This window comes from Ochlerotatus camptorhynchus, unplaced genomic scaffold, assembly GCF_037179485.1.
Source record: "Ochlerotatus camptorhynchus isolate MF236.1 unplaced genomic scaffold, CSIRO-AGI_Acam_v1.1 ptg000022l, whole genome shotgun sequence".
Classification (NCBI taxonomy): Eukaryota; Metazoa; Arthropoda; class Insecta; order Diptera; family Culicidae; genus Ochlerotatus; species Ochlerotatus camptorhynchus.
Genome location: NW_027040514.1, coordinates 1,902,818 through 1,926,584, shown reverse-complemented (window position 1 = coordinate 1,926,584; position 23,767 = coordinate 1,902,818). Strand labels below are relative to the sequence as shown.

Genomic DNA, 23,767 nt, shown 5'->3' with positions numbered 1-23,767 from the left:
GACGGAAAAAACAAATCAAGGAAAAAAAAAAGTTCAAAGAAACGCTGGCAACACCGAGGGGGGTGACACATCTAAATCTCAATTTTAGATGCTCAAAAAATCTCACAGTACCGAATCAATCTTCGAAAAATCTTCTTGCATTTCTCGCATCTACATGCATTTTGCATCATCTTTTTGCAGGAAATCTTCAGAATCGTCATCAATCTTCTTTCTATCTACTCAGCGTGCGAGCAGCTAGCCACAGCACAACACAATCTTTCCTGCAGCGTAGATAGAGTCGTCCCCCTCGGGCAACACCAGAAATGCGTTGACGTTGACGGCACCGTTGCTTCTCGCGCGTATTGACAGTTCGTTATGGGATTTTTTGCAGAGTAAAAGAGGAAGGTGAATAGTTTGGTCTATATGCGACTATGCTATTCGTTATTGCTGTCTCTATCCAATATGAAGTGCGATATCTGAATGGACCAAAAGAGTACGGAAAATTTTCAGCGTCGAGGGAATGTTCTTTTTTCGCCCATTGCATTTTTACCAGTACCATTTTTGTCTACGCCAGTCAGTTACCAAAATAAGTTTTTCCAACCAATGGCTCCTCCGACTAGCAAAGTTTGGTTGTTTTTCACCAAAATTCCGAGTGAGAAAAATGTGCAGTGCAAAGTTTGCTTAAGAAAACTGAAGTTCAGTGGGAACACGACAAATCTCAACAAACATCTTTTACAACACCATCCGAATTTGATGAAATCCTCCGAAACCGTTGAGGAAGCGTCGAGAAGTTTGCCAGCCGCGTCTCAATCAGTCGCAGAGTTCTTCCCTTCAAACTCAAGTGGGATCGAAGAAGTTCATGCATCGTCGTCCACGTCCTCTGCAATTCTGAAAAATGATGAGCCAGCCTCAGAGAAATCGACGACTGAAGAAAAATATTCAGCGAGTAAACTTGCCTTCCAGAAAAGTTCCGCATTTGCCGAAGGTATTTCGTTATCCCATTTCAGTTGCCTTATAAATTCTTGTAAAATATTTTATAGGTGGCGTCCGACATGCTGAAATTGTTTCATCAATCATCTATTTCATCTGTAAGGATAATCGCCCCTTCGCTACGATCGAAGGAAAAGGTTTCGTCAGATTGATGAAACAGTTGGCTCCATCGTTCAAAATTCCTTCAGTGAGCTATATAAAGGACAAGATGTACAAGTCCAGTCCAGACAAGTATGATGCACTTTCAGCGAGTTACAAAACTAGATTGTATCGAGCACCTCACATTTGTTTAACCCTCCGCTACTCGCGCTGTTGTACTTTGTACAACACACATTAGTTTTCCATTGCCATTTTGTTGCTAAGTTACCAATCGATCTGAAACCAACGAGTATTCCTCCAAAAACTTGTATTGATCTAAATGAGCTAAAATTTGATTACATTAAACACCTGCAAAATTCGGATAATAGGGAAAATGTAAATGGAAACCGCGTAAACTGTGACCATACTACGTGGGATTTGACTTAATTTGACTTACAACATGGAATATATCGAGATTCTGATCAGATAGAAAGTAACTGTCTCCGACAAAGTTGTTCAGGAGATCAAAGCCTTGTCGCTGGCGGACAGTAGTTCAGAATTTTCTCACTACGTAGCGCTAGTATACATGTGAAATTCTCGCATGTGATATATCTCGAGATCCTCACCAGATAGAAAGGTACTGGCTTTCACAAAGTTTTTCAGGAGGTCAAAGCCTAGTGTTTGGTGCTCAATAGTTCAGAATTTGCTCACTATGCGACGATAGTATACACGTGAAATTTTCATATAAAATATCTCGAGTTCCCAACCAGATAGAAAGGTACTGTCTTCTGCATAGTTGTTCAGGAGGTCAAGGCTTTTTAGCAAGTGGACAGTAGTTCAGAGCTTTTTTTTCACTTTGCAGCACTACTATACACGTGAAACTCTTGCACATAAAATATCTCTAGATCCTGACCCGATAGAAAGTAAACGTATTCGGCAAAGTTTTTCAGGAAGTCAAGATCTTTTTGTTGGGTGACAATAGTTCAGAACTTTCTTACTATGCAGCGCTAGTATATACGTGCCTTTCTCGCATATTCAATAGCTCGAGATTTTTATCAGCTAGAAAGTTGCTGTCTTCGGCAAAGTTGTTTAAGGGTCAATACTTTTTGGCTGGTAAACAGTAGTTAAGAATTGTCTTACCACATGTACACTTCCCGCATATGCTATATTTCGAGATCCTGATCAGATAGAAAGTTACTGTCTGCGACAAAGTTGTTCAGGAGGTCAAGGTCTTTTGGCTGGTGGACAGTAGTTCAGAATTTTCTCACTTCATGGTGCTAGTATACATGTGAAATTCTCGCATTTAACATATCTCAAGATAGAAAATTACTGTCGTCGGCAAAGTTGTTCAGGATATCACAAAATTTTTGCTCGTGGACAGTTGTTCAAAATTTTCCCACTACGTAGCGCTAGAGAATTGTGAAATTCTTGCCTGTAATATATCTCGAGATCCTGACCAGATAGAAAGTTACTGTCATGAACAAGGTTGTTCAGGAGGTTTTTTTTTATTAATTACTTTATTTGTACAGGCTCAATCGAATAAACTTTACAGAGCCAAGTTATCATTTTCTTTTTACATTATAAATTACTTAAATCTAAAATTAAAGGATTTGACCGATAACTCGCGGTCTTCTCGAGAATTGAAATATGATTTATGATTCAAAAATTTCACTATTTGTAAAACATATACTTAATCCTATCGACGTTGTATCAACTCTGTAATTATACAATTATTACAGAAACAAATATACTTTTGTGTGGTACACACAAAATACAAACTAAACACAAGGTAATCAAACTTATAATCTATAATTAATATTCTTAAAGAAAACATATTTGAGTTGCATAAACTCCAGATCGCGTCTAGCAAAAATATCCCGACATGGGACATTAGGTTTTCTACATGGAGTCCGAAGGGAATTGTACAACTCGGATCTGACTCCACGGTGCTCAGCACATGACCAAATAATGTGATCTGCGTCCTGGTAACCTTGTCCACATTCACAGAGATTACTGTCCACCAGCCCACCACGGAACAAGTGAGCGCTTAGCGAATAGTTATTGGACATGAGGGTTCAGGAGGTTAAAGCCTATAGTTTGTGAGAAAATTCTTAACTACTGTTCACCAACCAAAAGGCTTTGACCTTCTGAACAACTTTGCCGAAGACAGTAACTTTCTATCTGGCCAGGATCTCGAGACATTTTATATGAGAATTTCACGTGTATACTAGCGCCGTGTATTGAGAAAATTTTGAACTATTGTGCGCCAAGAAATAGGCTTTGATCTCATCAACAACTTTGTCGACGACAGATACTTTCTATCTGGTCATGATCTCGAGATTTTTCATGTTGTAACCAATTAAGTCAAATCCCACGTAGTACGGACACCATTTACGCGGTTTCCATTCTTATTTTCTCTATTATCCGCGTTTTTTGGGGGTTAACTGTGATAAAAGTTTCGCTTGTTTAGTTAAAAACAAGTTTTTTAAGGAATACTCGTTGGTTTCATATCGATTGGTAGCTCGGCTGCAAAATGGCAATGGAAAACTAACACTGTTGAACAAAGTACAATTAACAGTAACGGAGGGTTAACGATGGACATTTGTACAGAAACCATGGTGGAGAAGGGGTTCCTTGGAATCACGGCTCATTTTCTCGAGGGAACAAAGTTCACATCGGTGGATATTGATGTAAAACAGATGAATTCGAACCACACAGCGGATAACATAAAAATCGCAGTTCTGGAAGCATTACAAGAGTGGGATATCGATTTGAGCAAGGTGGTAAGCGTAATTACGGACAACGGATCGAATATGATTGCGGGAATGCGTAAGACTTTTGACAATCGTCGTTTGCAGTGTTTTGCTCATACTTTAAATCTAGTTTGCGACGCTGCCACATCCTTGGAGGCGGTGAAAGAACTGATTTCAAAAGTAAGAGCAATTGTGAAGTATGTGAAAAACAGCGTGAACGTATCTGATCGACTGAGAAAACTTCAAATGGACAATGGCGTCAAAGAAGGCAACATTTTAAAGCTCATCCTGGATGTAAGGACTCGTTGGAATTCAACGTACCACATGGTTGAGCGCTTCCTCGACACGAGGAAGATTATATCGGATCTACTTTTGGATGATACCAATAGTCCACCAATGCCTTCTCCAACGGATATCGAAATATTGAAGCAACTCGTAGTCCTTCTCAGGCCGTTCGAGGTCATGACCCGAGGGCTTAGTGGTGAAAAATACGTAACTCTTTCTAAAGTTATTCCGATGGTTAATTGCCCTACAACACAAATATCTTCCCATTCAAGTGACCTCCCAGCGATACTTTCAGTTAAGGACTGCTTTTCAAAGAAGCTTAAGAAGAGGTTTGGGCAAATTGAGCAATCTCTTCCAGTTGCAATGGCCACAATCTTAGATCCCAGGTTCAAGACCCTCCACTTCCAGGATCCATCAGCTTGCGCAAATGCGATCGACAAAATCCGGGAAGCTTTATCAGATGGTATCCACGATGAAGCAGATGTTGGTGATTTTAACGTGATCGAGGAACAAACTGATAAGTACGACTTCTGGGGACACCACAGGACACTCGCTTACGTCAAACCAAACAAACAAGTACATACTAAATGTCAATGGTCGAAAGGTACAGTAGCAGCACCTACCCCACCCGTGTCCCCTCGAGATCGTCAAGTCGACGATGACAGGAGCACATATCGTGGTAGGGGTAAACCATAGTTGCAATTTCCAAAACCTACGACTGGATGCCTTCCTTCAAATAACAACTGAAGTGCGGTAAAAAATCGGTAGAACTGTTTCAAACACACAGTTGGTACTTGAGCGGGTCGGTTTTCATCTTTTTTTGCCAGTGGTGGTGGGGAGGGGGGACACCCCTCACCAACCCTCTTCAAAGGGGGAGTTTGGTAAAGAGAGATGAAAAAACCGATTTGTACCTTCCTTAAAAGTTGTCCTACCTCGCTATTCTAATATCTATATACAATCTTCACACTGCCGTACTCTAACGGAACTATCAACTCTATGCTTTCATCTACTCCATCTATCGTATCAAAATTACCACTACAGTCTGTTATTTGAAATTAGCATCTTCAACTAAGTACATACTGATCCTGGCGATGAGTTGGCATTGTACCTGGCGAAACCGAACTTTTTTGTCAGTGTGAACCTCAACCTGAGCTAGGTTCTAAAAACAAACGAGCAAACCGACGTTTGTCCGAAAACAAACAGACCCAATCTTGATACCCGATCCAGGTTGGAACTGAATAATAAACGAATTCACTATAAATGTGAACCCGTTGGAACAATGGTAGGACATGAAGTCAGTTTTTCCAGCGCTGTATCAGCAGGCTAGGATGCATATGGTCAGCATGGCAACTTCTGTTCCATGCTAGCGACTCTTTTCAAAGGCTGGATCTATAATTACTGAGACCAGAAACCGATTGTCAGCAAAATATTTACAGAAACTAATATTTCTAGCAAGCGTCGATGATGCTGAATGGTTCAATTAGTTGGTTTAAATGCTTTTGTTTTTAATAAAATGATACAAACTGTTCGTCATTGATCTTAAACATGGACTTTCAATTTAAATTCAATTACATTGCTTTTTTATCAAATGATTCGATACTTAAAAGTATCGGTACTTTATTTCGATAGTATCGCAAATATCAGTATCAGTTATTCGATACTAGTATCGATACTTTTAAGTATCGCAACGTCCCTACTCATGATGAAGTTCTCCAAACATCACCATGCGTCTCCATGATTATTTAAGATTTGTATTGATTTTGGGGCCGTTTCTTCAACTAAAGCATCATCAACGTGCACTGCCCAAACGAAGGGAGACCCGACGACTAGAAAGAAGCGTTCAATGCGCAGCTGGAGTAGGTGTACGATGGCTGTTCGCAACGGGACGTCAAAATCGTCATCGGCGACATGAACGCTCAGGTAGGACGGGAGGCAATGTATAGACCGGAAATCGGGCCAAACAGCCTGCATGCCGTATCGAACGGCAACGACCAACGATGCGTGAGCTTTGCACTCGCTCGGGGTATAGTAGTTCGAAGTACCTTGTTCCCCCGCAAGGATATCCGCAAAGCCACCTGGAGATCACCTGACCAACACACAGAAAACCAAATCGATCACGTTCTAATCGACTGGAAATTCTTCTCCGCGCATCAGCTGGAAGTTGCATCACTCACGGAAGAGCAGCTTGGCGCAGCTTCTCTTGACGACAACTGGAGCGACTTCCGTTCCGCCATAGGTAGTACTGCTGCAGCGGCACTAGGTACTGTGATCCCGGACCGAAGAAATGACTGGTTTGACGGCGAATGCAAACTGTTAGTAGATGAGAAGAATGCAGCACGGGCGAGAATTCTGCAACACCGCACGGGATTGAATGTGAAGCGATACAGACAAGCGCGGAACAGACAAAACTCGGTTTTCCGAAGGAAGAAGCGTCAGCAGGAAGACCGAGATCGCGAGGCGATGGAAAATCTGTACCGCGTAAACGACACACGGAAGTTCTACGGGAAGCTAAAAAGTTCGCGCATGTCATTGGGTACGAAAGGGACTCGTTGGCTTCGTACCACTCTAGTACAACATTTGAATAGTGGCACGAAGCTAGATTCGGCCAAAAGATCGTAGGGCCCTCGTGTTCCTTGAACAGAGAAAGCAGATGCTTCTGTAGTCACTCCTTGAGGTAGACCTGACCGTTTACAGTTCCCGTAGTCACGAACGGCGCACTCCGTTTGCCACATGAGCAGATCGCTTACCAAATCATGTATTTCTTGGCAAACTTTGAAAATTTCTCCTTCCTTACTTCCTCCGGAACATCAAATTTATGCTGGGAACAGTAGCCCTGGAAGCTGCCTGCAGTTCACCTTGTCGTAAGTCTTATCATCCATGATGAGAAAATGAGGCTTTGTCAGCATCTGGGTGTACAGTTTCCGGGCCCATGATTTTCCCACTGTATTTTGCGGTACGTCGCGATTTGGAGACATCTGCACTTTGTACGTATGCAGTCCCTCCCACTCCTTGACTCTCTGAACCAAAGACTTGGACAGATTCAACTTTTTGGCCACATCCCTGACCGAAGCATTGCGATTCCGCTTAAACGCTTTCACCTGATCACTAATAGAACATCCATTCTGACCGCATTTCTCCTTCCGTTCGATGTGCAGAGTTTCGTAGTAACCTTTAATCACACGGCTCACCGTTGACTGCTCGATTTTGAGATGTTTTTGGATGTCCCGATGAGAGAGTTAAGGATTTTAGTGGTGCTTGCGCAAAATCAATTCGCGACGTTGCTTTTCGGGTGACGCCATTTTTTCCAACATTCGAAAAACTGACAGCGATAAAAATACAGTGTAAACAATACACTCTAAACTACGTCCACCCAAATTTTCAAGAGAAAATACCCAATGGGTAATTTTCTACAGCGTTTTTTTCCGTGATGCAATTGGATAAAGGACTAAAGTTTGAATTATCTCTATTTGACATAAAATGATGACCATTATTGCATTAGTTAACACAGCAAACCGAGGCTAGGAAATGTTCTTATTTATTCGTGCACTTTCGACCATGATTTTAGAAGGAATCACCCAATAGGCATATGCAGTGGGAAGCAGGGGAAGGCCCTAGCTCAGCAATAACCCAAATATTAGTTAGTATAGATTGTTCTAAGATCTTTCTGAAACCCTTGAAATTACAGACAATTATTTAAGGAGAAGAATTTTAATATAGCTGAATAAAAATAAAAATATATTGATCATGAGCATGATTGATCGCCTAAGGATGCAACTCCGTTATTATCAGATCACAGAGAACCAATAAGCGTAACTTGGGACTAGCAATCATCTTCAATGTGTAAAACTAGGCAATACCAGGTCCGAATGCTGGTCTAGAAAGGAATGGGTATGAATATGTTTGCGTAGTACTCGGTTTAATGAAATCCGAGAACACCTTTGTACTTCCAGGAGAAATCATTTGGATGCTGGATAAAAGGGGTGGGATTGAAGCAGCATTCGTTTCGGTTAAAATATGCCGAATTCAATAGTGCAAAGGAGCTTGGGATTAAACCCACGGTCTACTGCTCAGTAAGCAAAATCGGTCACCACTAGGCAACCGAGCTCCTAATTACACAAAACAAGCATGATGATCAAGTCGAGATCAAGTTTCCGTTCAACTTGTTGTTACTAGCATTTGATTCCGGCGGTGACCTCCCGACAACGACAACAACTGCTCTTGAGAAGGATTTGATATGGGTCTTCGAACTGTCTTTCCTAAAACTCAATAACTCTTTTACGTACCCGTCGTTCCATCCAAATTTCAAAGAAAGCCAATGTAAGGTATAACCAACAATCAATACGAAACTAACGATTTCAAATTGGCTCACTACTTGACTAGCCTATTGGTCTCAAGCAAATCGACAAACGTACCCCATTCTAGTATAAATTCCACTACTACGCTATGTTTGTTTTGATTTGCTATGAAAGTTTGACAGATAAAATGAGGAGTTCGTGGATTTTTCTATGTTTCGAGGGGTGAATCGATTAGCTTGGGACCGAAGATAGTACCAGAAATGAGCCAAAAAGTTGAGCTCGTTTCTTCGGGACCTTCTAGTCTTAGAGTTACCTCTTTGCTATATTATTATTTATTTAACTTTATTAGGGAGGCTTTCAGCCTTGGGCTGGTTCGCCTCCACTCTATGCTATAACTCTATAATGCGGAGGAGATTGGCATTGAATCCATGATTTTCTGCACATTACACAGCAAAGATAAATTTAATATTACATCCATGAGGATGCAGATTAATCCTGTTGAAAATCTCATGTAATTTTTATGGCCACAAAAATAAACAAATTCTGTAAAAGCAGCGTAATTTCAGTTCATGCACTGTATTTTTGGCAAGTAATTTTACGACACGATTAAAGTGCATCCACTTATTTTTTTGCTGTGCTGTAAAAGTCAGACATTAGGAATCGGATAAATTTTGCAGGGTTAATCCAATAAATATGTTAATTCATGTTGAAGTTAGTTTCACGATCAATCAGACCATGGTAAGAGCTACCAGTGGTGTAGTGGTTAGCGTGAATACCTCTCACTCCAAATGGCCTGGGTTCAATCCCAATCGGCGCCAGGATTTTCAGAGGTTCATGAGTTGATGGGTCGATAGGTATGGTCCAGTTGTGAGAGCTGCCTCCCTGGCGTCGATGGCATTGTTACTCAGTACGGAGAACAAGATCAACGGAAAACAAACCAAGGGGAAAAAACCAGACCACGGACTCCCACACATTTATTCCATCCCTCCTGCACCAACGTCCGATTCGTCCGAATTCCCCCGGCTGGCTTTTCCAAAAGTATTCGTCTCATGTCAAAAGCAACCACTTGTCTGATTTTCATGGAAACTATCGTAGGATTTCTTCTCCAGTGACCGTCCTAACTTCATCATCCGATTCATTTGGAAAATTAAACTTCGAAAACCAATTAATGACAATCTACACAAACGCCAATGTTCGCGAGCAGTGATGAGTTTTAGCGAACTTTTCACTTTCCACTCCCATCGCCACAGCCACAGGACAAATAAATTCGTTCATTCATCGTCTGGTCAGATCATCGCATATCAACAAATTTATCATTTTGTCATTTCCTTCGAGAGCTCGAATCCGAAATGAATAATACTAATAATGACAACAAAGCCGTCTCATCTCCGCAATCCGTACCGCTGTCGCCGTGGAGGACGACGTTTGTGTTTGTTCCGGTTCCACCACCGGTGTGTATGTGTGTGCAACGGTTGACGGAGAACCATGAACAAACACGGAGGAACGGAACGCAACCAGCAACAGCAGCAGCAGCCGTAGAAGTCAGAAACAGAACAAGAGCATCATCTGAATCCGGTCCCGGTGACGACGACGACGGCGACGTCGGTCGGTCCTTGGATAGCATCTTCTACGCTCTTCATTTTTTGGATTTTGCTTTCGCTTAGGGTGGTGGAATGGGTTGCTTGCTGGAGCCACCAGCCCAACGCCGAGGAAGAAGCACGTGGGTGTCCTTGCCGCCATTGGTGGTTGGTGGCGGCCTGCAACGACGCCGACGGTTCGCTCTCCCTCTCACGCTCCACTCTAGACCGACGTCACTGTTCTCTCGTGCTCCCGGAACGAAACGGTGAGCTTTGAGAGCATCGGGAAAGCCGAATGGAGCAACCTCCTCCCATCACCCTCTCGACGAAAGATCGGAGCTTTCGCTGCTTACGTCAAACCTCAGACTTTTGCGTGCGTGGGTGTTTTTAGGCGCACCCATCATCATCATCATCATCATCATGATTGTCGCTACTCAAGTCCAAGTTCTGCTCTACTCAAAAGACAATGTGCAGGCTTTCAGAACGTTTGCTCCACGGAGGTTGAGAGGTACATAGTGAACAACCGAAATTTGTTTTTTTTTTCGTTCACCATTTTGGACGCTGAATGGAAGTTCTGAATGAATCGAAAGCTTGTCTGGGCCTTGGGTAGGGGGCCTGTGGGAGGAATGTGACCAAGATCGTGACGTTGTTGGTTGATGTTTGGCCAGCGGATGGATAGAATGCGAGAGAGGTGGCGAACAAGCAAATAATGATCTCCGAAAGCGTAGGTGGTAAAACGGAATGTAATAACTTAAAAATTTCCCGCACCATCAAACATCAACAAGGCTGGTTGGACGGTTGGTTGGTGGTGTGTTCTTGCTGGCTTCAAGGCCTCTCCCCTGGCCACCTGCTGATGTTTGGTGTTAGTTGATACTTTCCTATGCTTCTGTGCAGCTTCGCAGCGATGGGAGTTCTCTGGATGGATCCGGTGAAAGCTTGAGGGGAAAACTTTCCGATTCCAACCACCAACAACGCTCAGCTGCTCACTTTTCCTCGGTTTCGTTGGCACCGTTAGCCCGTCGGTCGGGGGAGCAGTGTTGCCAGATGGTCGGTTTGGTTTCGATATTCCAAAGAGGTGCAATGCTAAAGGTTTAGGTAGGGTTTAAAACAATTTTCTCTCTTATCTTATATAATGGGAGGTTGGATCTATTTCATAATCTGCATATGTTTCATACAACAAATGTAATGGCAGCTCTTGCAATGGGCTGCAGCATTGAGCTAACATATAAATTTAAAAAAATATTAAAATTTCCTGCGACCACATTACAGAAACTGTTCGTGTCACAAAACATTGCAAATGCCGCATACTTTTCCTGAAGATCTGTAATAGAATCTGCCATTTCTCGGCTCGGTATAGCCATTATCGCATAACTTTCCCAAACAATTAGTACAGCATTATTGGTTGTATTCTCCTGATAATACTTTTTTATTAAGCCCCTCCATTATTTTGTAAATTTGTTCAAGGGAAAGGGGGTGGCTATTGTGCGGCTAGAATCGGCTGGAGGTAAATAGGTGCTGTGTGAGCAGCCGAGTGGATCAGTTCCATATTATTATTAGTTCTGGGGCTCACGTGTGATGATTTGATTAGAATAGTATTTCTCGTGCGTTTTGTTCTCCAATAATCGTGAGTTTTTTTTAACTGTTTTATTGTGAACCGGTGATCGCATTTTATTATTTTAATATTCCATGTGTTGTAATATAGTTTAATTAAATAAGTTTTTACAAAAAAGTCTTAAATCATAAACACATAAATTTTTGGAGTTGGTTGGAAATACTATCTTACATGAAGCTTTTAGTGTGAAAATTTATTAGCTAGAGAAAGGTCTGAAGAGAGTAGGTAGATAGTCCCGCTAGAATACAGCAGTTGAAAATGAGCGAAGGGCCATTAATGCGACAGTACTATTTTTTATTTTCCTTTATTTGTTTTCCGTGCTAAGCACCAATGCTACCGACACCAGGGAGGCAGCTCCCACACCAGGACCCTACCTATCGACCCATCAACTCATGAACCGGGGATCACCGGCTCTACTTCCCTACTCGTAACACGTTGACGTAATACTCGCTTTAATGAAAGCCGAGAACAGCTCTGCACATCCACGAGATATCACTAGGATATTAGATAAGAGGGTTGGGATTGCAGCAGGATTCGTTTTGGTAAATATCACGAAGGAGCGTGGGATTGAACCCACGGCGTTCTGGACTAGCAAGCAAACTCGGTCGCCAATAGGCCACCGAGCTCCTTATTTCCAAAAACAAATACGATCAAGTTTCCGTTCAACTTGTTGTGATCCCAGCGATGACCTCACCGACGATGACAACAACTGCTCTTGGGAAAGATTTGATGTAGAATTCCAATCCTTGACAGCCAGGCCTACTGTGCAGCATTTGAGGGCCAAGATGATTTATAAACATCGGGCCTGTTTAAATCCAAGATCTAAACACGATGCTTCAGAATCCAACAAATGGATGAAACGTGGACATCTCGTACCGTACGTTCCGTTGTATTGTTATTTATAAATCATTTGTCGTTGGGAGCATCTATTTTTAAAAGGTTAAGTGATGCCCCATTTTCTTCTAGCGGTTGGGACCTGAGCACTAACTCTTGTCCTAGCCCTATATGGTATATGGTCATAGTGCCATTACTCGCTTTCTGAAGAGATAAGAAGCGAAGGGAAGGAGAGGAAAAGGACTTGGGAAAAGGAAATGCGGAATTCCTTTCCCTTTTAGTATTGGTATCGTCAACTTTTATAAAAACCATATAAATCATATGGCCTTGATCAGAGGTATTATAAAGACATTTGAATAAGATTGTCTTATCACTTGTAATTCAAAAATTAATGTTATCAACATATCAACATATGATCAACATAGCTTTAGATAGCTGGCCTGCAACCGACGATCTTTCTAATCCGAAAACTTAAAGTTACGAAAAAGCACTTAGGCCTTCATTAAGTTCCACTTTCACGCGACGTTCAATGTTTCGATTTGCTCTTTACGCATTGTTTCGGCTATCATAACAATCTATGACCGTCGTGACGATTGTTTAAGCCCTGGTTAAACAAGTTATTAAAATGAAATCACGTTCCCGAAAGCAGTCAACCATGTATCTAAAACCGGATCAAGCGTGCGTCCTATTTTTTCTAAACATTCCGACGCGTTCCGCCCAATATCTATCAATTACGATTTTCGCCCAATATCTATCAATTACGAGCTACGATAGTCGCCTAGGATAAATCCTTATGTCTCGTCCTCCTCCCACCCCCACAATACTCAACTATGTTCTTGCACTAGTAAAATAGATCACGCCCGATTGAGGTTATCCCGGCAGGAAACAAAACGGGTTGTTTTGACGTAGGACTACGTCTGTAATTTTTACATGGAGGTACACTTTGTGAAAATCAAAAATGGAACATGTAACAAAATTATGAAAGATTTTGAACGTTAATAACTCAGCTATTTCTGGACCAATTTCAATAATTTTATCACCAATCGATAAGAAATATTCCTACGCATATGTTTAAATTTAAGACTTTATCATTTTTAAAAATGTCACTATTGAAAAATGCACGAATGTGAAACTGTTGCTATGATAATTAAAATTATCACCAATTGCCTGCGAAAAGCGATTTTCCTAACAAAGATTTCAAAGTTGAATACCATCCGGTCTAACCAAACGGTGCTTATTCAATCATCGCGTGGTGAGTGGTGATGTTCTCCAGTACACAGCGAAAGGCTCCCCGGAATCAGCTAGCCATCAAAGCTGCCCTCAACCGCTGATCGGATTCAGTCCAATCACCGTGTGTGATGGTGTCCAGTCATCGGCATTATCAGCAGCAGCAGCAGTGCTTTCGGCGTGTGGCGTTGAACATTGTTCTCCAGTACACATCGGAAGGCTGTCTGCAAGCAGCGAGCTGCAGCCCACATGACCATTCATAGAAGGGGGAAGAAGCCGTACCGCTATTGATCGGAATCAGTAGGTCTTCGTGAGTTTCTGTTGGCCATCTATGTCAAGCGCGTCATACTAAAGAGTATAAACAGAGAGAACCCCGCTCAAATTCCTATTCTTACACAAAACACAAGCTCCTGCTACAGTTAAAAAATAAGATTTATTATATAAGACCACGTAGTCCTACGTCGCCATTGCGCACAATCCCATAGGGCTGCCTCTTATAGTTTTTAACTGGACAACAAGCTCACCAAATACAATCACCAAAATGAACATAAAGGAACGAACTCACCAAATTTAGCCAATTGAACCTAAAGGCAGCTTGAGATGTGTTGATGATGTTCACATTGCACACAGATACATCAACACACTACAAACACTATTTGCTTCATTTCCTTGGCCGTAGATAAAAGACTTCTCTTCTTCCTGCTTGATCCGGATCTATTCACCGTTCGAAGGAGCTCCACTGCGCCGACGGGAAGCTGGAAGTATCCTCGTGTTCCTCCAGCGTTAGTCCTCTGATTCCGGCTGCAGTTTTTTCATCCGGTGGTGCTACTGCTGCGAGTGCTTCTTTCTTGTTGCCGGCTGACCAGCAGAACGCGTTTTGCACCCTTCGCTTGCGTTCGGCCCAAATTCGGAATTTCATAAAATTCCAATCCCCACGTCTTTCCTTAAACTCAAATATTACTTCTTTTACGCACCGGGCCCTTCAACCGGATTTCTTTACACTTAACATCATCTTATGACAGAAAGCCGATTTAATGTATAACTCTATAATGTGAAGAAGCTTTATTTTCTGCTCATTAAGCAAAATCGGTCACCACAAGGCCACCCGAGCTCCTTATTTCACAAAACAATTACGACCAAGTTCCTGTTCAACTTGCTATTACCAACCGGTGGAAACTAACGATTTTAAATTGACTCACTACTTAACCAGTCTATTGGTCCCAAGCAAATCGAGTAACGTACCCCATTCTAATCGAAATTCCAGTACTACACTATGTTTGTTTTGATTCGCTATGAAAGTTTGACAGATAATATGAGGGGTTCGTGATTCGAAGGTCCCGAAGAAACGTGCTAAACTTTTTGACTCAGCTCTGGTACTATCTTCGGTCCCAAGCTAATCGATGCACCTCTCGAAACATAGGAAAATCCACGAACCCCTCATTTTATCGATCAAATTTTCATAGCAAATCAAAACAAATATTGTGTAGTACTAGAATATCGACTAGAATGGGGTACGCTAATCGATTTGCTTGGGAACAATAGGCTAGTCAAGTAGTTAGTCAATTTCAAATCGTTAGTTTCCACCGGTTGGTAAAGCTCTAATATGTGAAGAAGCTTGAGATTGAACCCATAATTTTCTGCTCCGTAAGCAAAATCGGTCACCACTAGGCCACCGAGCTCCTCATATCAGCGACGACCAGACATACGACGACAACAAGTGCTCTTGGGAAGTATTTGATATGGATTTCAATTAAGTGTTTCAGACGTTATTTGGTAAAGATTGAATTAATTTAAACAAATATCTGGAAAGGATCTGGTCAAAATGACCTGTAATTAGCTGGTCTTCTAATGTCTCATTAGCTTAAAATGAATCGCTCTTCCAAGTTTGCCGCTTAAACGAATTATATACATTTTAAAAGAAGTGTCAGTGTGCCGATTGTGCCGGTCATAGAGCAAGCTGGGATTGTCTGAAAAATACCCATCCCGGCAACCCGGTATTTCTGACACTTTGAATGTTTTGGTTTGAAAGCAAGGATAAATCGGATTGAGGATGACACGGGAAGTGCGAAATTTTGGTGTTTTATGTTCAAATGGTAATAAACGTCCTGTGTTTTAGCATAGAGGTAACTCTAAGACCACTGGGTCCCGAAGAAAATCATTATTATTTTTGGCTCACTCAGTACCAGAACAACGGTCCCAAGCAGTCCCAAGCTATTTCACTCACCCCTGCATGTTCTGCATGAATCCACACACCCCTGATGTTATCTGTCAAACTTTCATAGCGAATCAAAACAAACATAGTGTAGTAATAGAATTTCGACAAGAATAGGGTACGTGAATCGTTTGCTTGGGACCAATAGGCTACTAAAGTGGTGAGCCAATTTAAAATCGTTAGTTTCGTATTGATTGTTGGTTTTCGTGTTTTATAATGCCCTCAAAAACGGACCAGAAACTTAGCTTTTCGTGATGTGAAATGCATCGGTCTATCAGCGGCCGGAAAGAGTTGGAGTTGGTGGGGAGCATTGTAGGAGACTGACTATAGAGGATGATGAATAGACTTCTTTAGTTAGTTTTGTGTGAGTTGCAGCATTATTTGAAGTAAGGGTACTAATGGGGTCTGATTAACTAACTCTTTCTCTTGAGCCCACTCTAAAACCTACATTTCGTATTTAGATCTATAATTGAACTGTTGGTATGAGTTCCTCAGTCAGTCAAACAGCACGTAATGTTGTGAACAACTTCAATGACAGTTGTCTAGAAGTGCTCCCATTTTATTTACAACAATCCAATGCCTACGAGATTGTGCCGAAGGTGTACCAATGGATGTACCTGAGCTGTGCCGAATCTAATTTCGGCACAATGTGCTGAGTGACTTACCCCTTGGATGCATAAAAAATACTGATGAAAGATTTCGAAAATTTGCGTGCTAAAACATTATCAACTCGATAAAAAAAAAATTGTAATTTAGGTCTCAAATTATAATTCAGGCCTCAATTAAGGAGATGAGCGCGCTTTTCGGTTTTATGGAAAGCACAGCTCAAACGAAAACGAGAACATGGGTGTCCTAATAAAGAATAACTATAAACGAACGATAACCCAAATAAAATAACGATTCCACAAATGGTTTGGATGATACCCAGAACACGTCGTTAAGCAAAATAACCAAAACAATATAGACAATAAAATATAACCATTAGTAAGCTTTTGGCATATTTATTTCGTTCAACTTCAATACCATAACCGTACGTTCACACCTTACGCTTAACTCCACTCATTAGGTTCTGTACAACATCCACTTTTCCGTAGTGCCTGCTTCATAATAGCCCAGTATTATTCGATGGACCTTAGTTCCGGTGCGTTGGGGGGTTCATGTCCTTGGGTACGAAAGTGACCGCGTTGGCTTCGTACCACTCCAGGACAACATTTGAATAGTGGCACGAAGCTAGATCCGGCCAGAAGATCGTAGGGCCTTCGTGTTACTTCAACAGAGAAAGCAGACACTTCTGTCCCCATTTACAGTCCCGGTAGTCACGAACGGCGCACTCCGTTTGCCACATGAGCAGATCGCTTGCCAAATCATGTATTTCTTGGCAAACTTTGAAAGTTCCTCTGGAACATCAAATTTGTGCTGGGCGGTGAAAAACAGTAGCCACGGAAGCTGCCGGCAGTTCGCCTTGACGTCAGTCTCATCATCCATGATGAGACAATGAGGCTTCGTCAGTATCTGGGTGTACAGTTTCTGGGCCCATGACTTTCCCACCGTATTTTGCCGTTCGTCGCGATTTGGAGCCTTCTGCACTTTATACGAATGCAGTCCCTTCCGGTCCTTGGCTCTCTGAACGAAAGACTTGGACAGATTCAACTTTTTGGCCACATCCCTGACCGAAGCATTGGGATGCCGCCTAAACGCTTTCACGACACGATTGTGATCCGGATCACTAATAGAACATCCATTCTGACCGCATTTCTCCTTCCGTTCGATGCTCACAGCAACGTTTAATCACACAACTCACCGTTGACTGCACGATTCCGAATTGTTTTCCGTTGTCCCGATGCACTATGGGCAAAAATGGGTCCAAAATTACCCAAAATTCAATATCTCAACAGCACGCTGAATTCCGGCCATGAAAAACGACTCTTCCGAAGGGAAATAGGTCGGGAAATCGATTGTACGTGGTCCCATAGACCGGAGAGCCTTGTAGGTATGTGTTTTGGCCCATTTTACCCCATTTTCCCCTACTTTTTGGAGGAAATGTTTTTTCACAGCTCTATTTTTCGTAAAACATAAGCACTTTATGCATGGTCTTAGAATACTATGTCTTCAAACAACAGTCCATGAGATATTAGTGGAATACGGGGAACACTTTATAGGGGAGTAAGGAGTTAAAGTGAACCCCCACTAAATTTATTTTAATTCATAAAAAATCTGAACGATGCGATTGTTTGAATGAACCCAAAGGTTGCCTGCAATAATAAGATTTTTTTTTCGAAATTTTAAGTTTAATTGGGGTTAAATAAGTTTTAATTTACTGCTATGTGTTTTAAAAGAGTTTTCACTTTTTTTGTATGCATACAGCAAAACGATATAGTGGTTCTCAGAATTTTGTAAAAAATGGTTGTTTTGTTCCTAATCGCAACATATTAGACCAGTATTTTTTATTTTGTCATTAGGGTGACTATTTATATATCAAAGCGGTAAAAAAAAAAATATTTTTTTTTTGATATTTTCAAAAATTTATAACTTTTGAACTGTTTGGCCGATGACGGAACTCAAAATACCAAATGAAAGTTAATTAAAAGTTTTTTTTTCAGAAAAAATATTATGATATTAAAACAAATGGATTTTGTATTAAAAAAAAAATGATTGTATTTTCACTTTTACCCCTTTCTCCCCTATAAAGTGTACCCCGTATTCCCCTAATATCTCATGAACTGTTGTTGAAAGACATAGTATTCTAAAACCATGCATAAAGTGCTTATGTTTTACGAAAAATGGAGCTGTGAAAAAACATTTCCTCCAAAAAGTAGGGGAAAATGGGGTAAAATGGTCCAAAACACATACCTACAAGGCTGTCCGGTCTATGGGACCCCGAACGATTTCCCTTCGGAAAAGTCGTTTTTCATGGCCGGAATTCAGCGTGCTGTTGAGATATTGAATTTTGGGTAATTTTGGACCCATTTTTGCCCATAGTGCGATGAGAGAGTTTAGGATTTTAGAGGTGCTTGCGCAAAATCAATTCGCGACATTGCTTTTCGGGTGACGCCATTTTTCCCTACGTTGGAAAAACTGACAGCGATAAAAATACAGTGTAAACAATACACTCTAAACTACGTCTACCCAAATTTTCAAGAGAATATACCCAATGGGTAATTTTCTACAGCGTTTTTTCCGTGATGCAGTTTGATTGATGATGATGTGGAACACCCTTTAGTATAATTAACAGATCATTAGAAAATTTATGGGACTTGAGAGAAGCACCGAAAACATCAGAGAAGTCCCTAGGAGTTGAGGGAAGGCACTTTGATCGATGACGAAACATACGTCAAACTCGATTTTAAGCAGCTTCCCGGTCAAAAGATTTACATCGCGACTGGACGTGGGGATGTGCCGGGAAGCTTCAAGTCCGTGTTTGCCAACAAGTTCGCGAAGAAGGCCATGATTTGGCAACCGATTGTCAGTTGTGGCCTGAAAACGGAACCATTCGTCACATCCTCGACGATGACATCCCAAGTTTACATCGAAGAATGCCTGAAAAAGCGTGTATTGCCGTTCATCCGTAAGCATAGGGGCAAAGTCATCTTTTGGCCTGGCCTAACTTGGCCAGCTTCCACTACTCCAAGGTGGTTCTGGAGTTGTATGCTGCCTACAAGATCGTTTTTGTCCCCAAGCATCCTCCGAATTGCCCGAAAATTCGATCAATCTAAAAATACTGGGCAATTTCAAGGCAGCGACGAAGCGGCGGGGCAGTCATGACATCCAGCAAATGCGAGCAAAATGGAAGAAATGCGCCGTTTCCGTTTTTGTGCGGGTGCTGATGGGCTCCATCAAGAGGAAGGTTCAAGATTTCGATAGAACTGGAGAAATGTAACCATCTAATGCTGTAACTTTGAAGTTTTAATAAAAGTAGGGTAACGCAACCATTAATGGACTTTCTAAACTTATTGAATCACGAATTACAGGTCTTTTTGTGCGTACTAATTAACTTTTAGTCAACCTTTATGGGCGCTCTTGAAAGAGCCGCATGGAATTGAGGTGGCCAGGGCACTCACATCTAATATCAGTGAGTAACCTGGTCTAATATATCATGACAGCACTGCTTTGGACTTCCCAGCTAACAATTTTAGCTGCAGATTAGCTTTTACAACTATTTTTTGCCATTAAGCTAGTCTGCAGCTAGAATTGCTTGTTAGGTTCGAAACTATCGAGTTATAAAATCTAGATAGAGCTGCAATTAGGGCGTAACAGCTTTTGTAAACAATGACTTCTCTCGAGGATTTCTCGAAATTCATGGCTCTCCCTGGCAAATCGACATCACCATCGAGTAGGAAAATACTTCCCCTACTCGATGGATATGTTGGTTTGTGTAGACGTGCTTTGAATTCCTAGAAATCAACGAGAGAAGTCATTGTTTACAAAGGCTGTTACACCATAATTCCAGCTCTATCTAGAAATGATCAAACAACATCAATATTTAAAATAATCTGAGTCAAAAAATCAGAACCATGCACAAATGTGAACAACTGAACGTGTAATTAATTTCACATCATAATAATTTCATGACCAGCGGCCCCTGCAAATCACGTCCGTTAATGACATTCTCCTTCAATCTACAAATTGGTGTCTCCTTTGTGTTAATCACACACGAACTCTCCACCCCTCACCCAACATTAAGAAATAATTGTTCCATTTCATCACAGCTCATTCAAATATGTGACAAGTTCAATTCTCCGGAAACGTGAACCAGCTGATTCTAATCGAGCTTCCACGCCATCAGCCATCCAAATTCCGGGAAAAACAACCCATAAAAATAATAGACCAAATATGTTGCCGCACTTTCTACCTTCCCCCTTCCCCCTTCCCCCCTCAACACCACACCCTTCCTCCCTCATCCAGGACGAGAGAGGCTCAACAAAGCTCGAAGCTTACGTCATGCTTTTCCTCGCGGGAGAACCCCGGTTCAAGAATGAAAACAGGTACAAGGTGGGTACCTGTTTGTGCTCGAATGCGAACAACAAAAAAAAAAAAGGTGGAAAGTCACCAGCGTATTCGTCGTCGTGAGAGCTTTCCCACCCTCTTCCCTCCCGGCCGATCTGATTTTTCCCGGGGTGGTGTAGAAAGGGAACAGGGTGGCAATCCCCGGCTGTTTTGTGACGTCGACGCTGAAAACACACATAGAACTATTACGACCGGATCGGACCCGACGCCATCCGATAAGCGAGAATCGTCGTCGACGTTTGCTGCTACTGCTTCTGGTCCTCCTGAATGAAAAACGCTGCGTCTGCGCTGTACGGGCGAGGGGGGTCCTTTTAGCTGCCGAACATTACGACCACGCTCGGTTTGAAAGTCGTTTTCCTAGGAGAGTATGGTGGGTGAGAGCGAGCGAAAGCTCACGCGGGTGCATCCTTGAGTCGGTTCCGTGAAAGGATCCGGCGCCGGGAGGCGGCCAGGGAGGAGCTTGGAGGTACGGTGCACGGCTAGGACCTAGGAAAAAGTGGCTCACCGTTCGGGTTCGCTCATTCGCGTTTCATCCCTTGACGAGGCAGTTAGTGTGTTGTACACGGTTCCCGAGCGCGCGTCATGGCCAAAGCGGCCTCCCAGGGTGGTCCAACTTACCCCCTTATCATCATCATCAGCAGCAACAGTAACAACAACAACTACAACAACAACAACGCCTGTAACAACAACAATAGCAACAGCTACAAGAACGGAGCTACAGCCAGCGAGTTGTGCTGAGTTTTGGAAGAACAGGACGGTTCAAATCAAAGCAGGCCGCGGTCCGAATCAAAGTAGGCGCTTGAGAGTGTTCCCAAATACCACGGTCCGTGCCGGTGAATCAAGTGGTTCTGAAGTTCGCGACGGTCTTGGCTCGGTGGATATGTGAGTGAGTGCATTATGAGCAGGTGTGTGATTTAAGAAAAGTGGAAAAACAACTCTGAAATTGCCGGAAAAAGAGGTTAGCTCGGCCTGTGATTGATCGCCCAAACGGTGAGCAAGTGGTGCGAGAATTCTATCCGGGAAAAGAAGAAAATCGTTGTTTTCAGGATATTTTCCTTTCGCGTACGCAAAGGTTCAGGCGAAGCGCCCCTCGGTGAGAACGAGAGATACCCGGAGTCTATTTTTATACACTAACAAGTCCAGCACGGTTAGACTGGCAGAAGAACGTATCGAAGAAAAAGAAGAAGAATAAGAATACCAAAGTGCGAAACAAGAAATCAAGATTCAAGCGTCGGAAGTGGAAGAGCCGAAATCGAGTGAAAACTGTGCTTGGGTGAAAAGTTTTCAATAAGGATAAAACACAATCGATCCGGATACTCACTGCTGCCGGGGACGATCCGCCGTCTCGAATCCTCCCCTCGCATCCATCCGAGACTCGATTGTTTCTCGGTCGGTTCGGAAAGGTGGAAAAGCAGCAACACGACAGGATAGCACATTCCATAATCGATATCGGAAAAGGACTGTCGAGGATTCACGCGGATGTGCTAAAAATAGACTTACAAAGCGAGTGATTGCCCAAAGCGAAGAAGTGTGAGAGTGTAGAAAAACGGAACGGAAACGGACAATCAGAAAAACACACCAAAGCAGGCCGACTGACGGCAGGTGAAAAAAATTCGAACAAAGAAGGCGGTGAAAAATCGAGCCTCCCCGCAGATCGAAGTTGGCTTTGAACCTGTTGATTATTAACTTGTTACGTGTGCGTGAGTGCGGTTTGCCAGTTTCACCGTTTGGGAGCGCACACGCAAGGTCACCCGTGTACGTGTGATTGCCTGTCACTGCTCCTTCCTCTCTTTTTCTCCAAGTCCGCGTCTTTCATTCACTCACTCTCTGTCCCGCGCGCGCGTTTTCCCAATCCATCCATCCTAGAAGTTCGCTCAAGATAAACCCCCCCTCGAGAAACTGAGAAACTGTACATAGCCTCGCTTAAACCAAACCCCCGGAAACCCAACCAGCCATGTTCCGTGAAATCCTACCGATCCTGGCGTACATGAGCGTGCTGTCCAGCACATACTCCCTGCACATGGCCCGCGATGCCTACATCAAGGCACCGCCTCCGCCTCCCGCCGCAGCCGCCCAGCTTCTCGAAGAGCTGGACGACATGTCCGAGCTGCTGGCGGAGAACAGTATTCCCGCTGGGCCGCCACCTCCCCCGGTAGTAGTCCTGCCGCACATGAAACAGCCCTCGTTGTCATCGTCCCATCACCACCACCAACAGGTGCTGCAACAGGTGCCACCCCAAGGCGAAAGAACCCCGCACGGGGTTGTCGTAATCAATCATCTAACCAGTAACGAACTGCCCGAACTCAGTCCGCCACCGGTGCGTCATCCGGTCGGACCGCTGATCCAACCCCGCGGCCTCCAGGAACTGTTCGGAGTCCAAACCAACTACGACCTGCGCAACTCCCAACAGCAACCGCTGCAGCAGCAGCATAATCCCAACGACAACAACCACAACAACAACAACAACAACGATCTAGGCAGCGACGAAGATCAGTCCCAACAACAGCAACAGCGGAATCCCAACAACAACAAACGATCATCGCACAGTAATAGCAATGGGGTGGGAGGTGGAGGTGGCAGTTCCATGGAGTCCACTGGCGGCGGCGGAGGGGGCCCAATGGACAGCAGTAGTGGCGGTAGCAGCAGTAGCGGCAACATGCCGGCGATTCCGCACAACGTGGCCAGCCAGCTGATGCTGCGCAGTGCCCGAGGCCAGCGGCAGTACGACGTCCCGCAGATCGGTGAGTACCTATACCTACGGGATTGAATACTTTTTTTCCCCCATAGCATTGTCCTCAAATGTTGGTTTATTATGAATTTGATGTGCGTCCGATTGGGTGCAACTGAGCTAGGTACTTGTATGAAAATATGTGTTTTTTTCCAATGGGGGAATGCCACCTTTGAATCTAGATGAACATTTC

General features: G+C 43.0%; 1 protein-coding gene across 1 annotated transcript in view; it reads left to right on the top strand.

Annotated features, from left to right (window-relative positions):
- Positions 1-21,387: 21,387 nt before the first annotated feature.
- jeb (jelly belly) overlaps positions 21,388-23,767 on the top strand; it is a 184,661-nt gene continuing 182,281 nt past the window's right edge. Inside the window, exon 1 of the mRNA XM_065227664.1 lies at positions 21,388-23,587. Within this exon, the coding sequence (XP_065083736.1) occupies positions 22,801-23,587 (787 nt within the window). The 5' untranslated portion in view covers positions 21,388-22,800. The remainder of the gene's footprint in view (positions 23,588-23,767) is intronic.